Genomic DNA, 16,040 nt, shown 5'->3' on the forward strand with positions numbered 1-16,040 from the left:
TATTAGCTTGTCTACCCTTTCCCCACAATTGGTCCTGTTCTATACTTTTTCAGTTTCTTCTGGGATCAAACTAAAATCCCAACCAGAATGTTGTGGGCCCACACGTGCATATGGGACTGGATTCAATTTCTAAGAGACCAGAGCTTGCTGTGCTACCAGTCGTTTTCTCCTCAATCTCCCTGCTTTGCTTCTCATTGGAATTAGCAATCCTTTGTAAGCCAATCTTTACAATGTACACTGTTCTATCCTTTGAGTCATATTCCCTTTAAATTATCTAATGCTTGGGATTATTAATCTCTCCCAAATCCTGATCTCCTTTCAAATCTATTTCCAAGCCTACCTCTGTTTAGAAATCTTACAGAATTAAAATTCCTAGTTCATGTCACTTTTCCATCCTATATCCTTTGAACAGCTACATCCTTAAGTCAGATTCACTTCCTTTTCATCTAGTGCCATTACAATGAATCTCATGGGACTTTCAGCCTCCTTTATAGGACTCAAATTTTACAAAACCATATTAAATATGACATTTAAGTGAGTCAATGAAAATCTCAGAAATTGTATTTATTTTTGTAAGACAGGTCTAGCTAATCTTTGTGTCCAGTCTCTTCTGAACCGACATATCTTGCCAGGATGTCTGTAACAGTCTCCTAACTAGTCTCTTCATTTCCATTCTCAGTTCAACCAAGTTGAAGACCCTCCCTGACTCCAACCCAACAAAACCCAGCTTCTCATAGACCTATCAAAATGTGCAACTTATTTATCTATTACATCTAGTAGACTATAAACTCAACAAAAGAAGGGACCAGATCTGTCTTGCTCCCATTCTAGTGACTCACACATAGCAGGCGCTTTGTAAATATTTGTTGAATTACTGCTAGGAAAGTAGTGATAATCCAAGGATCCTCGAAATGACCCAAATATAGACCTAGCCCACTGCTGAAACCATCAAGGGAGAAATGAGCTTTTTAGGAACACTCAACACAAGAGACTAGCTTGTTATTTCTATGTGCTCCCAACACTCCCAACCTTTCTATTTGGTGCTAGTCAGGAACTGCAAACAGAAACAGCTAAGTATATAGGACCAATCTTCTCTGCCTCTGCTTTCTACCACTTGAAGTCTTGTTTTCTTCTGCACTCCCTTGTAGGCTGTTTTCCTCTGCTTTTCTCCATTGTCAGAAATAAAAAGGAATTGAGTGATCATTTAAATCCAAGTCCTTCAATTCAAGGCAGAGAGGTAAAATGTGATTTAGCTAAGGCCACATACACGGCTAAACAAAACAAAATGAGGAACAAAACTCAAATATTTTGACTCCTACCTCGTGTCTAGAACTTTGGAGTACAGTCATACCGTCCTCTCCTGAAGAACTTTCCTTCTTATATCCAACAGCAAAGTGATGTAGTGGGCAAGAGCATGGGTTCTGTTGATGAAGTGACCAGGCTCCAAATACTGGCCTTACTTCTCTCCCTAGCCACAATGAGATCACTACACACCCACCAGAACGATGTTCTACCTACGTAACTTAGGCAAAATACTAAGCCTTAAGGTTCCTCAAGAGTAAAGTGGGGGATATTACCTTTTTTGGAAGATTCATATAACGTATGCAAAGTGCTTAGCACAGTCTGAACTATTATTACCAGTAAGTGTTAGCTATTATCATCCTCCTTTAAGCCCAGCTCTCATATGCTCTTTTTCACAGTATCTCCATCACTCAAAAGTTTCTTACTCTGGCTACTATACTCATCCACACCACAACTGTATTGTCAATGTTTCTAGCTCCCCAACTGTCTGTAAAATAACATCTTTAGAACAAACACTGCTATGCATCTCCTATTTCATATAGCACAGACCTAACCACATGATAGCAATTCAAAGCACCTCAAGGAAAGGTTACAGCAATGTGCTGGAGCAGGCTTGTATGGTTTTACAGCATGTCTATCCAAGTTTTAAGCCACAGAAATTGGGCAAATGCTAAAAATCAGAGCTTCCCTTCCCACAGCTAGCTGGTTTACCATCGTTGATAGGGAAACCTGCTCTGCCAAAAAGGGAGTGATGTGTCCATTTTCTAGGGCATCCCCTCCCCTGTCTTGGAGATTCTAACTCTGCTCTTCATAAATCCATGAACACATCACTCCTCTTAGATCCAATTCATGCCAGTCAGGCTGAAATTCATTGGTCTTTCATGCTCAGGTATTACGCTGCCATCTTCCCTTCCCAAAAGCCTAACAAAGAAAGGAACCAGCCTCCAATTCCATTTCCAGGCTTTGAAAAGGAAGAATAGAGCACCAAAATGTCTTGGTGGCAGGATCACTCCAACAAACCAAAGCCATGCTCACACTCCTGTTGCCTACCTTGGCATGCTGGAGCAGCTCAGATGCTCAATGAAGTCTTGAAAGCCAATCAGGAAATTCTCCACAGGCTCCCAAACAGCAGAGCACCACCCATGGAATATATTCTTTTCCCTTCAGATTAAAAAGATGAACTACGCCCATCACCACTGTTCCTTTCCTTCTCTGCCTCCTCAAGGGACATGAATAAGGTTGACAAGTTTTTCTTTACCCCTGCTTCTCCCTTTATTAACTCAGAGATGCCCCAAATTTAACAGCCCCCAAAGACAGTCACAAACTGAACCAATTATGTAAATCCCTACTATAAAACTATGTTCTTTATTCACACATATGAATACAGGCTACAAAAATTGTGTTTAAAACTAAAAGTTTAAAAAATAATTTGGTTTAGATCCTTATAATACTAAGTAGTCTGGCTGCCACTGTATTTGGCAATACTATAAAGCTTAAAATGTGAACGTCACACAAAAAGTGAAACTCAGGAAAATATGGTACAGTAAATGGTAACGAGGTATCCCATCCTGCTATATTCTGTGAAGGTCAAAAAAGTATGGAAGTCAAACTACAACATCCCAAGAACACTTATCCCAAGTGGAACTACAACCTGTGTTCAACTCTTCAAAGAGAACCTAGCTTGAGCGGCAAATTGGGTATGAGGAAAGAAGCAAACTGAGGAAGAACATATGGCCTTCAAGCAAGATAGGACAGTACTGGAACCAGAGTTTTTCTCTGCCCTAGAACTCTGAATGTGTTTACATGAAGCCTCTACCTGCCTACTTCAAAATAAACATTGGAGTACTGGAGCAAGAATCCTTTCCAGAATCCTTTCCCCAGCAGGCTCAAGACCCCTGACAGAAGAGTGCTGCTAGTGGCCTCGCATGTCTTCTCCCAAAAGTTAGGGACAGGCAATGGTTGAAGGAGGGCTCTGCCTCTGGAGTCATGCAGACAGCCTATGACTGAATAATCTCTGCTTACCCTTACTATTAATTAGACTTCAAGTAAGTTATTTTGCTTCTCTTCCCCTGATTTTCCCACTTGTAAGGTAGGGAAAATAACAGTATCAACCTTCCAGGGTTTTTGTGAGGATAAAACGAGGACAACCATGCAAAGTATCCCCTGCCTGACACTAACAGAGTAAGTGCCGAATAACGAGTTAACTGCTCCTCTTCTCAGTGCTCATAAATGGATTCTTTGTACCATTATCTAACTAGCTGGTTCATGGACAACCAAGAAAAATGCCTCTGGTCTACCTGCCCCACAGGACCTAACTGGTGGGAATGAAGAACCTCCCTACTTTTCTCTTCTAATGAAATTCTGAAGCTGCAGTGTGACTGCTGTCAAACTCAGAGAAAGCATCAAAGCAGTACCAGACCAAATTACTGAGTTCCACTGACTTTTCTGTAGTTTAAGGTTCAAATTACCTAAACTTCCATAAAGAAACAGAATGGCTGGGTTCATAAAATCACAGAAGCTTGAAACTGGGCATAATGAGATTATCTCATTTAATCTTGTTGCTTAAAACACTTAGGCCAGAGAAAGGAAATGCCTGATCCTGGGACATATAGTAACAAATGAACCACAACTCTGAGAATATGATTTCTATTCCATCCATTTTAGCAACAGGTCGCACCTTGTATTCCAGTCCAATCTGAAATCTACCTGGACACTCCACATGAGCACTGAGGCTCATGTGGCCTCTTCCCATGACCTATACCAACTAGCCTTATACTAAGATGGAAAAGAATTCTGCATCCACCACGTTTCCTCTATTTGTCCGTCAAGCAGGAATAGAGGAACTGCTAGATTCTGCATGTATAGGACTAGAATTTAAGTTTATTCAAAGGAATAAAACTTAAATAACAAGCGCAAACTCTGCAAAGTAGAACTCAGCTCAGAAAAATGTGATTTTTATCAAAATTTTCAGAGACTACCTATCAGGCAGCCAATTCTGCTCCTAGTCGGCTCTGCTGGAATCTACACTCAGTTGATCTACCTTCTTTTAACAAGACCACTGCCTATTACCTGCAGAGTGTAGAAGACAACAGCACTGGACCACCTTCCTGAGCATCTCCAGGGCAAGGACATCAACAAGAGCTTGTGCATTTCCAGTGTGCAATGTGATCTATGGCATAAAGAAGCCAAGTGAAAAGCAGCAGACCAGAGCCCTGGGAAAAGAAACCTACCTAATGTTCATAGTGCAAGTTCCTCTTACTGGAATAAATCCACTTGGGATACATAGGAGATCTTAAAATGGGTTGTTCTTCAAATTTTGTATTAGGCAAGTTGAGAAAAGAGAGGGTCTGAACAATAAGGAAACTGCATTACACACACACAATGACTTGCTCACTTCCCACTGTAGGTGGGGTGCAGGGGGTGGGGGTCAGCAGGGGAGAGGGAAGATTCTAGTTCTGTTGCTGAACTCTGGTGGATTAATTTCACAATAGAAGACCCAGTTAGCCAAAAGTTCGCTGTAGCCCATGAAAATGGTAACTGAGGCAAGTTAACTGCTTCAAAAAAACTGCCAACATAACCGGAATGGGAAAGGTTAGGAGGAACGCAACAAAACTCAAATACTGAAAAGTAAAGAAACCGATGAAAGAGGCAACACAGCTTAGAGAGAAATGACAGGGGATAACCTTTCTCATAAACTAAATCTGTACCGTCCAGGATGGCCTCCTACCCACAAGCAGATATTGAGCACTTGAAATATGCTTAGTTCAAAAGAATGTGCTGTAAAGTATAAATTGAAAACAGTATCCCCCAAAATCTCAATAATTTTATAGAGTATATACACTGAAATAGTAACATTTCAGATATACTGGGCTAAAATTTATTATTAATTTCACTTGTTTCTTTTTACCTTTTTCGAGGCTACTAGAAAAATTTAGATAACATAAATGACTCTTATTTCTATTGGTCAGTGTTACCTAACATGGTGATCTCCAAAGATCAGATATGAAGAGGAAATTTTCTGTTGCTCTGTGAATCTAGGACTGTGCTGTTCAATAGTTGCCACTAGCCTGCTTTTTAAATTTTATAGTAGCTACAGTAGCAGGGCCCCTGGGTGGCTCAATCAATTAAGCATCCAACTCTTGGTTTTGGCTCAGGTCATGATCTTAAGGTTATGAGACTAAGCCCTGCTTTGGGCTCCATACTCAGCATGGAGTCTGCTTGAGATTCTTTCTCTGGCCCTCTGCATCCCCCCTCTGCCCGCTCACATGCACTCTCTCTCTCAGAACAAATAAAATCCTTTAAAAAAAAAAGTAGCGGGACGCCTGGGTGGCTCAGTTGGTTAAGCAGCTGCCTTCGGCTCAGGTCATGATCCCAGCGTCCTGGGATCGAGTCCCACATCGGGCTCCTTGCTTGGCAGCGAGCCTGCTTCTCCCTCTGCCTCTGCCTGCCACTCAGTCTGCCTGTGCTCACTCTCGCTTCTCTCTCTATGACAAATAAATAAATAAAATCTTTAAAAAAAAAAAAAAAAGTAGCTACAGTGGCTAAGTAACATGAGTGTTAATGAGAACATTTCTGTTGGACAAAATTCTTAGAACAGCACTGCTCTAGAAGAACAAGAACAAAGAGGTAGACATTTTATACAGAAAAACTAAAACTATCAAATCAATGCAAAACTGGAAAAGAATCAATTTCATATAGTCCACTGTGTAAGTAGTGAAACTGATGGGAAAATTCACTTAACTCCAGCATTTATGAATGTCTTATTAGGCCATTTGTTTATAAGAACTGGTACATGGCAGCTGGTCAAAAGGTTATTAAAAAGATAAAAGGTTCTATCCCTCTGGTAGGTCAGGACACCCCTAGTACAACCCTCACCTGCCTGCCTTAGTCACCATTCAGCTCAGTCACGCCACTCAGGCTACACTGTTAAACACAACTTTAAGAGCTTGCAGGACAAACACCATTTTAGGGAGTGCCACTGTGTTCTCTCACACTACTAAACATTTCATTTTACTAAATTAACACTCAGCTTACACACAAGGCTTCCATTATACTTCCATTATGCTTGTTTAGCAACTGGCCAGGAAAGCCCTATCCATCCAGTTCCTGTAGGACATGAATGGTCTTCCTACATGCGCAAGTACAACTGAGCACTTACTTGTATTATTTAAAACCTTAGGTCTTTAAGAACAAGCATCTTATTTTGCTTCCTTTTCTATCACAGTGTGGAAGTGCTAGGTGCACAACACTGCTCAAAAAATTTAGTTAACATGGGTTACTGCTATGGCTAAGGTATTATCCATGTGAAACTGTTTTAAAAGCTTGGAGGCAACAGACATTTCCAATTCCAACCCGTCAATTCAATGGTCACAGAAGCAAAGATAATTGGCAGTATCTACTTCAGAAAGTTAAGAGCTGCATTAGTCTTTCCATTATAGCCAGATTTATAGCAGAGGGACCCTAATGGTCCCACAGGCCCACACCACAAAAGAGAGGTATGTATAAAGGACATAACCATCTCTGTATAGCAACACAGTATGTGGGAGAGTACAGTGGAGGATGGCATTCACTCACAAGTGGAACAAAAGAAAAATGACATCAGCAACAGCACTAGTCAGTATGATTTAAGATCTCTTAAGCAGCTGAGTATCTTTACCCTTAAACATTCTTCACTCTGCAAGGACTAACAGATGACTTACAGTAGTATCACAATGTGGTTGGTTACATCTGGCATGTAACACAAATGCTTAAGTGACAAATCTTGTTCACTAATCGAGAACTGTGAGTGAGCTCACATTCCCCCCTACCCCCCAAGTTAGGCAGCTAGGCTACAGAGATAGATAGCAATGAGAAACTCATAGCCCTGGTTACCAGCCGACTTACTAATGAAAGCAGGTAGAAGGGGAAAACTGGCAGCATCAGAATGTAGAGGGAATGAAACACTAAGGGGCAGACTGTTTGAATATAGCACATTCCTGGGAGTGTCTTATGCTTCTTCAACGTCTGACTGTCCATATTGAATTATGTTCTCTTGCTGGTCATGGCTGTTTTTCTCCAGTAGTCACCTCCTCCTCCTCTCAACATGAAATAGCAAGCCACCTGCTGACTAGGAAAAATGATTTGAAATATTAAGCTACTAAAAGCAGAATCCAGATGTCTGGTACAGCTGGGATGCCAATTCCAACGTCTGCTGTGTCATTTAACCCACAACTTGTGTTTCCTTAGGTTCTAGGACTTAACATTTTCACCAGGGGAAGGTCCCTGGGACTCTCAGAATTTTAAGATGATGGTTAACGAGGTTTTCTCCAGCACAATTTGCTGCCCCCAGATTTTTAGAGTGCTGCCCTTCTGCCCCTGGGGCTAGAATGCTTTCTTTCATCAAGTGGCTTTTTTGCCCTTCTGGACTCTTCAGTAGTAGAGCAATATGTAGAAAAGCACTGCCACCATAGTTGTTCATTGTTAATTATTATGATCCAGAAAAGGAGCCAAATTCTAAGATGCTTGTGAGATCCTCTGGCACAAAGTAGTACAAGGCAACAAGAAGAAATCCAGGAACAGCCCAATAAAGAATTAACATTTACAGGAACAGGCACCATTAAGAGATGAACTTGCTCATACTATCAAGAAGTTTTTTTCCAGAAAAGTCACTACAGCATCAGAGAACTATGCCACCACCAGAATACACTCTTTCCAGAAATTTCAGAGTAAGTCTAAGTGATCTATCAGATTTTATACTAAAAAGACAAAACTGAAATCAAGCAATTTTTAAATTAAAAAGATAGTCATAAGTTTGGACTCTACCATATCCTATAAAAGCTCTAATGGGGGGGAGGGGAATGAGAATGGTGGCGATGCACATAACTGATAAACCATTTCCCGCTGTAAAACACTGGAAAGCAGACAACAATGAATTAAAGTGAGTTTTCTCCTGAGCAAGAAAACAAAACATATTATTAGCATCAGTCTATCCTTTTAAGATGGTAAAGACCATTCTGGCTATCTGTAGGCAGCTGATTTCACTCTGTGATTTTCAAATACTTAGTCAAACCTTCATAATTTTAGAACAGTTCAGCAACCACCTAGAATTAAGTATGTTTAAGTCTAAACCCCTCTAAAACAACCTGGGTATTGAAACTCAAAAACAGGCTAAAAACTCTTTCGTGATAAAGGAAAAAGTTATATATATTTTTCAAGAGCTTTGGTTAAAAGGAATAGCACACTAATTTCTCTGCAACTCCAATCCAGAATTTTTTTAAAGGACTCCAGAGTTTATGGAAACTTCTCATTTGCTAATGTTTGTCTTTTAGCAGCTGAACAAATGTGGAAGGGACAAAACCAGAGCATCAATGTCAGAAAGCACCAATATTTTTGATTCCTCTCCCCCTTCCCCACCTCAAAATACCTCACATACTAATGCAAGAATAAACAAAAAAGAGAAACCTCTAATTAGAAATATGTGCAATTGACAATGTATTCTGAAGATTTCTTTTCCCATTTCTTAAAGTAATCAGTTTTTTAAAAAGACAATCACAGCCCCCTTTAAGACACCTCTGTAAAAAGGAGCACCTGGTTTCTGTTTCTTTCTGAGTCCACAAAACGAAGTGGCTTGCTAGCAAACCATACAAGATAAAAGTCTGAAAAGGTGGATGGATACCACAGATTTGACCTAGAATCAAGTTTCCTCCCTGCCGTTCCAGGTTATCTTCTTTCCACACTTCAGCATTAGCAGACAAGGATAAGCAACAATGGTTACCTCTGAGATCACCAAATCCACCTTTCCAAAGGCACAAAATATTTGTAGGAGTTTAAAAATAGTAACAAAGACAACAACAAAAACCTGATGGTATAGCTCAGTAGAGTACTCTTGTGTAAAGCATTAAAAGCATCAGCCTCTTTTATTTTGTGACAAGTTTATTGAACAGTATTCAAGACTTCATCTTTATAAACAAAAACCTCTGCTGAACGATGCCAAGGCAGTATTTGCTGGCAATGTTGTGGCCATACTGGCAATGAATCATTTTATTGTGTTTGGTTTCTAACTGCTTGGACTACTATAGAACTGCCAGTAAAACTAAATGTGGTTAATTTTGCAAGAGTGGGAAGTAAGTTTTAAAAGTGATCACTGCTAGAAATTCTTTACAGATTTAACTAGCAGTAACTTTACGGCTTCTTTACTCATTTTTAAGTATTCTTGAAATTGATGAGTGGATTTATTTTTAAACATTTGACCCACACCTGTACACAATGACAGAATCCAATAAAAAGGACTTTGTGTTTGATTAAGGCTTTCATGGATCCTTATTTTATCCAAGGTATGTTTGTTTATGTCCATACACACCCCTAGATTTTCATCCAGTGGGTTAAGACTGACCTAATTACACTGGACATTATTCTCTGAAATTCTAAATAATAATTTTCCTAATGAAATTTTCATGGTTGATGCTTTGACAACTTGGAGCACAAAGCTAGGAACTACGTTTCACTCAACAGTGTTGCATTTTTTTAAGCCACTAATAATTAATTGTACATCCAAACTGCAGTATTAAACACAAAATATACCTCCAAATTTTGCTTGTGTACTAAATGTTTCACTGAAGTTCAGAAAAAGTTTACAAATTTGCTTATTTATAAAATACATTTTGTAGTATCTCTAATCCTTTAAACTAAAAAAAAAAAAAAAAAAAAAAAAAAAGCCCGGGCAAGGGGGTGGGAGGAATTAAACCTAATGGAAAAAATTCTCTTCCATTCATGTCAGTCACCAAAGACAAGATTTACACATAAAATTGAAAATATCATGATAGTGTTTACAAATGCACACAACTTTGAGCAAAGCTTTACAAATCCTTCATACCATACAAAGCAAATGAGAAAATAAATTCATTTTTACCCCAAACCTAGTTCTTCTGAGAAAATTTGCAGGAAGAGAGGTATGAGTGATTGCACAGAACATATTTTCAAGAATTTTTTTAAAACTCAAACTCCAGTGCCCAGAACAAGATGAACAGTACGCTTAGCAGTTAGCACTATATTAATAAGTCTCAGATACACAAATATCAAGTTCCAGAGGGCAAAGCATTTAATTACATTTCACAACAAGAGAAGCACTGTTGTGACTCAACCAAATATAGAACATAGTTCTCTCCAAATTCTACACAAACCACTATTTTCTTAATTTATTTAATTTGATGAACAATGAAATCAAGTTTTCCTTTTCAGCATTTATCTAAGATGTAGAAATAACAAAGTAGTTGCAATAAAGTATATGAAATATTTAGTAAGATTGTACGAACATATAACCAAAATAAACTGTGAAAAAAGATAAAAGGCTTTCATCTTCAAACAACCCATTTTTCTAAAATGAAAACAGTCAGCTCTCCAATGGGGAAAATAATCTGCAGTTGAAATAAGACTCCCAAGCAGCGCTGAAGTTTTCTGCACTCGGTCTTTGGAATGAGAAATGATTACTTAACAGAAAACTTAAATTGAACAGCATATATAAACATCATATTGCTTTTTTTACTTGAGGAGGCAGTATCTAGAGATCTGTCAAAGCAAATTTGTATTCATGAATTGTCAAAAGACCCACAACACAGCCATGTCTTCTTTGAAAGTCTAAACAATCCTTTCCCTAAACAAAAAAATCCTGTACTGTCAAACCTCTAAGATTGTAGTGATGAAAAGGCTTTCCAAATCTTATCACGCAAATGAAACTGCTGCCACTCTTAACTCTAAGTTACACGAGACGCTGTATTTCAGTGTTCCACTGACTTGCAACACCAAAAAGGCACTATTTTTTTTTTTAATAGGAAATAACTCTTTTAAAAGGCTGACCCCTTTGTAAGTACATTGATTTGCAGGAAATGTTGGGGATGTTTCAAACCAAGACAGAGGCCCATGTTAAAGACAAAATTTGTTTTTCATGATATCTCACCAATCTCCTATTCCATGTATGTTTATAATATAATGTGACACATCTTTCTTTAGAGCATTTTAACTAAGAAGGAACGTAACCATAAATAGAGCCTTTTGTAGCAGTGAGCAGGATCTTGTAAGGCAAATGTTTTTATGACAAGGACACTTACCAACCAGAACCCACTTGGTCCTCCTGCCTCAGTGTCCTGAATGCCAAAGAAGAATATGAAAGGGCAAAGAGTCTCAATTCTCTCCCCTCTGGCAGCTGCACTTGTACTCGGTATGAAGAATTTTTATGAACAGGCTCCTGATCAAACTAGACCAAAAAGCCTCCAAGTAACAGGATTAAATGCACATCTATGGAACAGCTTATGAATCTTTTATTCTATAACACTACTGCTTACAAAGCTAACAATTTCAACTTCAGTTTTTTAAAAAAAACATAGATATAATGCTCTTTCTTATAAATGGACACTCTTTGTTTAGTTACAGGCCAAAATTTCACACAAATTTGGGACAGAAGGAAACTGCCAGAACATTAGTCCATCATGGACAGGACTTCAAATCTGGCATTTTAAACAATGATCATTAGAAGTGGTTTCTGGTTTTCAAAGCCATCCAAACAACATGAACAATTTTTAAACTGTCTAAACTAAAACATGGCGGTCAAACCAAAAAGGCTCTGGTAGGTAGAGGACTCTGTATTTTATTTTTGTGGCAGAAGTTCTTATTTCACACAGTTTTAAGTGTGACATTAGAAATCAAAGTTCAAGGTTATAGCACAAACCAAGTGTGGAGTTTTATATTAAAACAACAACAACAAAACAGTTCTGCTCATTTACAAATGAGTCAATTAGGCAAACAAAAAAGCAGCAACTTCAGAAGCAGGACTGTCTATACAGCAAGAACCCTCAAGAAGCAATAAAGGTACATACAGTGAATCTGTATACAGAGATTTTATTCAATTTTAAAAGAAAATGAGGACTTTAGACAAAGCTTTGACCCTATAACAAAGCAAATCTGTCCAGCTTTAAACCAAATTCCAAGAGCAGCCAACTTCTATTTTTCAGCAGCTGGCAAGAGCACCCTTAATGAGCTCTATTGACATTTCTATTTTCTTCATCCCATATGGTATAAAACAAAACCAATCTAAACTCCTTGATAAGCTTTATGTGGTCATTTGTGTTTTACAAATGGTTTCTCTAATGGTACGCCAAAATCATTTTTGTGTTCTCTCCAGACAGCTTTACTGTAACATACAGCAATATTTATCCTGGTAGTGAGTCTTCTGTAAACAGTCAACCAATGCTCTATGTTACAGAAACCAATCTATATGCAATTGAAACAATCCACAGGTTCTAACCTGGAAATACTAGGAAAACAATCTGGATGCATTAATCACAGCACTATGAAGATCTACCCTATAAAGAATTGATGTGAGCAGCTACCCTAAGACAAGTTTTACTTTCCTTGAGCCTATAGGTCTGTCATTTAAGTCAATGACAGCAGCTGTGGCTTCATCCCGAGATTCGAAGGCCACCATGGCTTCGCCTGTGGGCATACCTTTTTCATTGTATTTTAAACACACTGAGCCTGGGATCACTTGATAGCCATAAAAGAAATCTAAAATCTCATCAATAGACACAGTGAAGGGCATATTCTGCACTTTAATTACTGTTGGTCCTGGTTTTCCAGAACTAGATCCAAAGCCAGGGGGACCACCAATGTGAATTGGGCCAGGGCCAGGGCCAGGCCCAGGCCCAAAGGCTGGTGGCCCACTCAAATGCCCAGGGGCACTTCCAAGACCAGGAGGGCCACTTCCAAAGCCCGGGGGGCCACCTAAACTACCAGGGCCATTTCCAAAATTCTGAGGGCCTCCTCCAAATCCTGGCCCACTTAAGTTATTTGGTCCACCTCCAAAACCTGGAACATCCAGTCCTAGACCAGGCAAACCACTATTTCCAACTGAAGGCATACCAGGCCTAGCATCACCAAAGGCTCCTCCTAATCCTGGAGGAGGGAGTGGTGGCCCAAAGGCATTGGACCCACCAAAATTACCAGGAAAGTTAAATGGAGGCCCATTGTTGGCCTCCTTAGATCCTACAGTCAGGAAGGCATGCTCTTCACCTCCTGCACCAGGCATTCCTGCACCAGGCACTCCTGCACCGGGCACTCCTGCACCGGGCACGCCTGCACCAGGCACACCTGAGCCGGGCACTCCTGCGCCGGGAACTCCTGCGCCGGGCACTCCTGCGCCAGGCATTCCTGCGCCAGGCATTCCCGCACCAGGCATTCCTGCACCGGGGATTCCCGCACCAGGCATTCCCGCACTGGGCATTCCCACATTGGGCATTCCTGGAACTGTAGGATTACCTGGCACAGGCATCTTTAACCCTTTTTTTCCTTGGGCAGGGGGATTTTTTTCAATCTCTCTCATATCTTCTAGAGTAACTACATGAACAAAAGCTTCTCTCCCATTAAGTTTTTTACGGTGTAAGCGTTCAGACTTACGTGCATCATCTTCATTTTTAAACTGAACCAATGCCTGTCCTAGACCTTGCCCATTGTTATCAACAAGAACATGTACAGCATTTTCATCCACTGGGATTCCTTCTAGGAACTGAAGAACATCCATCTTGGTAATGCTGAATGGAATATTTGTTATGTGAGCACAGACTTTGGCAGAGCTGACATCCCCCTCCGGATTTAACATCATTTCCCTCTGGTCATAGCTGAAGTTCTGCAGTCTTTTACGAATCATATCTATCTTTTCTAGCATACCTTTCTTAGTAATTGGATGAACTTGAATAAAGCGATTGCCCATGTATTGTTTATGACGACACAGAGCAGCCTTATAGTCAGCCTCATTCCTGAATTCTACGAAGCCTTCACCAGTTGCTTTCCCATTGGGTCCATAAGCAATATAAATACTATCTTCCACAATATCCAACTTTTTAAAAAAATCAATGACATGTTTGTTTTCCGCTTCAAATGGTAGCCCTTTCAAGTAAACACAAAAACCAGCCTCATGTGGTGATCTTGACCTTGACCTTTTCTGCCCACTGGGCGATTTTGACCTGGGAAGTGTCTGAGGAGGGGGATGGGTTTGTCCAGAAGGTCCTATACTTTGCTTAAAAGTGATATGGCCTCCAGCAGCTACCCACTGTCTCTCTGTGGCAGGACTAACTTCCACATAGCGTTGAATCATCAGCATTCTGTTTCTTTTCAAAGCTTCAAATGTATCTTGAGGGGAGAGAAACTTAACCAATCCATTCCCATTATTTCGACCTACATGATCTTTCAACAAATGCACTGCATCAACACGGAGCCCATGGAAAAAATCTCTGACATCACTTTCCATTGCAGAAAAGGGCATTCCATGCACACTGACATATAGATCATCGGGGTTGATGGGAAGTGGTTTCACACTGCTTTGAGAGTTCATCTGGATAGGGTTAACAGGATTCAGTGGACCCAGAAACACAGGGTTCAGGTTATTGTTCAGATTCATAGGTGCTCCAGAGCCATTCATTCCAGCAGGCAGAGGTGCCACAGGTGGCGGGTTCAAGGGTGGCATGCCAGACATGGGTGGCAGTGGGGTCATGGGTGGCACAGAAGGGACTGGGGGAATTGGGGGCACAGGAGGCACCGGAGGCAATGTAGGTACTGGAGGAGGAACTGGTATTGGGGGAATGGACGGCATTGGTGGCAAAGATGGCATCGCTGGGATTGGAGGAATTGGTGGTGGTGGGACTGTGTTCATTGGAGACGCTGTGCTCGGAATGGTTGAGCTAAACGTTGGGCTCCCAAAAGAAGCCCCCATATTTGGAGGAGCCGATCCTATGCTGGCTGTGGAAAATGTCTGTATATTTTTGTTGCTTTCATGAACAGACGTGGCGGCAGTAACTACACTGGGTGAAGGATTATTAAAGTTAGGTACTGTTGTAGGCAAGTTTACCCTGCCACTCATTCCTGAGCTAGGTGGAGGTCCTGATCTACTAGCATTTGCTGGTGGTATATCTAAGTTGGCAGTTTCAAAACGCCTACGACTCAGTTCAATCATATTCTGCATTTCTGTTTTACTACTCAACAAAAGTGTTACTTTTGACCCTTTAATTGTACCACCTGTGCGCATCATACCAAGCCTTGCATCTTCATCAGTGGCAAAAACGATGAAAGCCTCACCCAGTTCACCCCCTACAATATGCACGCCCCCATCAGGGATGGTCAATCCAGAGAAGAAGTGGCGAATGTCCATGGTCCCCGCCACAATTGGGAGACCTTGCAAACGGATGACCACAGCCATGCTGCGCTGAAACCACACACACCTGCAGATGAGAAAAGGCAACGGCCAGGTCAGACTCCTGTTTATCACACCAAGTTTTTAACTAAAAGAATGACCAGCTACCATATTAGGCCCTCAAATATACCCTCAAACTATCACAAGCAATGTAGGTTGTTTTTTTATTTGAATATTCTAAAAACTGAACATTATGGGCCATTTACAATGTAAAACCTAGACAATTTCAACTTCCAAAGGCATTAATTCTGTGAACAATTAGAAGTTCAGTGCCATGACTCAAAGGTTCAGGGAAAAAACCACCATAAGAAGTAGAATCACCAATAACATCATTCAGACCACTAATTATTCAGTAAGATTTAAAAGAAATGTGTAAGTCAAATCAGGACACAAAGTTGAACAATCTGCAGGGGAAAAACATGCAAAGGATGTAGCAAAGTTAATATTTAAAAGTGGCTTAGCATTTTCCTTATAAAAATGACAACTGTAGAATTATCAGGGTCATTTTATAACACTCAGTCTCAGA

The 16,040-nt window shown here is 40.3% G+C and overlaps 1 protein-coding gene across 10 annotated transcripts in view; it reads right to left on the bottom strand.

The window, feature by feature from the left end:
• LOC125108245 (RNA-binding protein 12) overlaps positions 1 to 16,040 on the bottom strand; it is a 35,296-nt gene that overhangs the window by 10,766 nt on the left and 8,490 nt on the right. For 2 of the 10 annotated variants that reach the window (XM_047743752.1, XM_047743751.1), the window contains exon 3: positions 10,272 to 15,542. The exons of 5 other annotated variants lie outside the window; for them this stretch is intronic. In XM_047743752.1, coding sequence (XP_047599708.1) covers positions 12,659 to 15,520 — 2,862 coding nt within the window. In that variant the 5' untranslated portion in view covers positions 15,521 to 15,542 and the 3' untranslated portion in view covers positions 10,272 to 12,658. Of the gene's footprint in view, positions 1 to 10,271; positions 15,543 to 16,040 lie in introns of those variants that run through there. 3 more of the 10 variants (XR_007129850.1, XM_047743758.1, XM_047743760.1) reach the window with 3 other exon arrangements.

This window comes from Lutra lutra, chromosome 9 (assembly GCF_902655055.1).
Source record: "Lutra lutra chromosome 9, mLutLut1.2, whole genome shotgun sequence".
Lineage (NCBI taxonomy): Eukaryota > Metazoa > Chordata > Mammalia > Carnivora > Mustelidae > Lutra > Lutra lutra.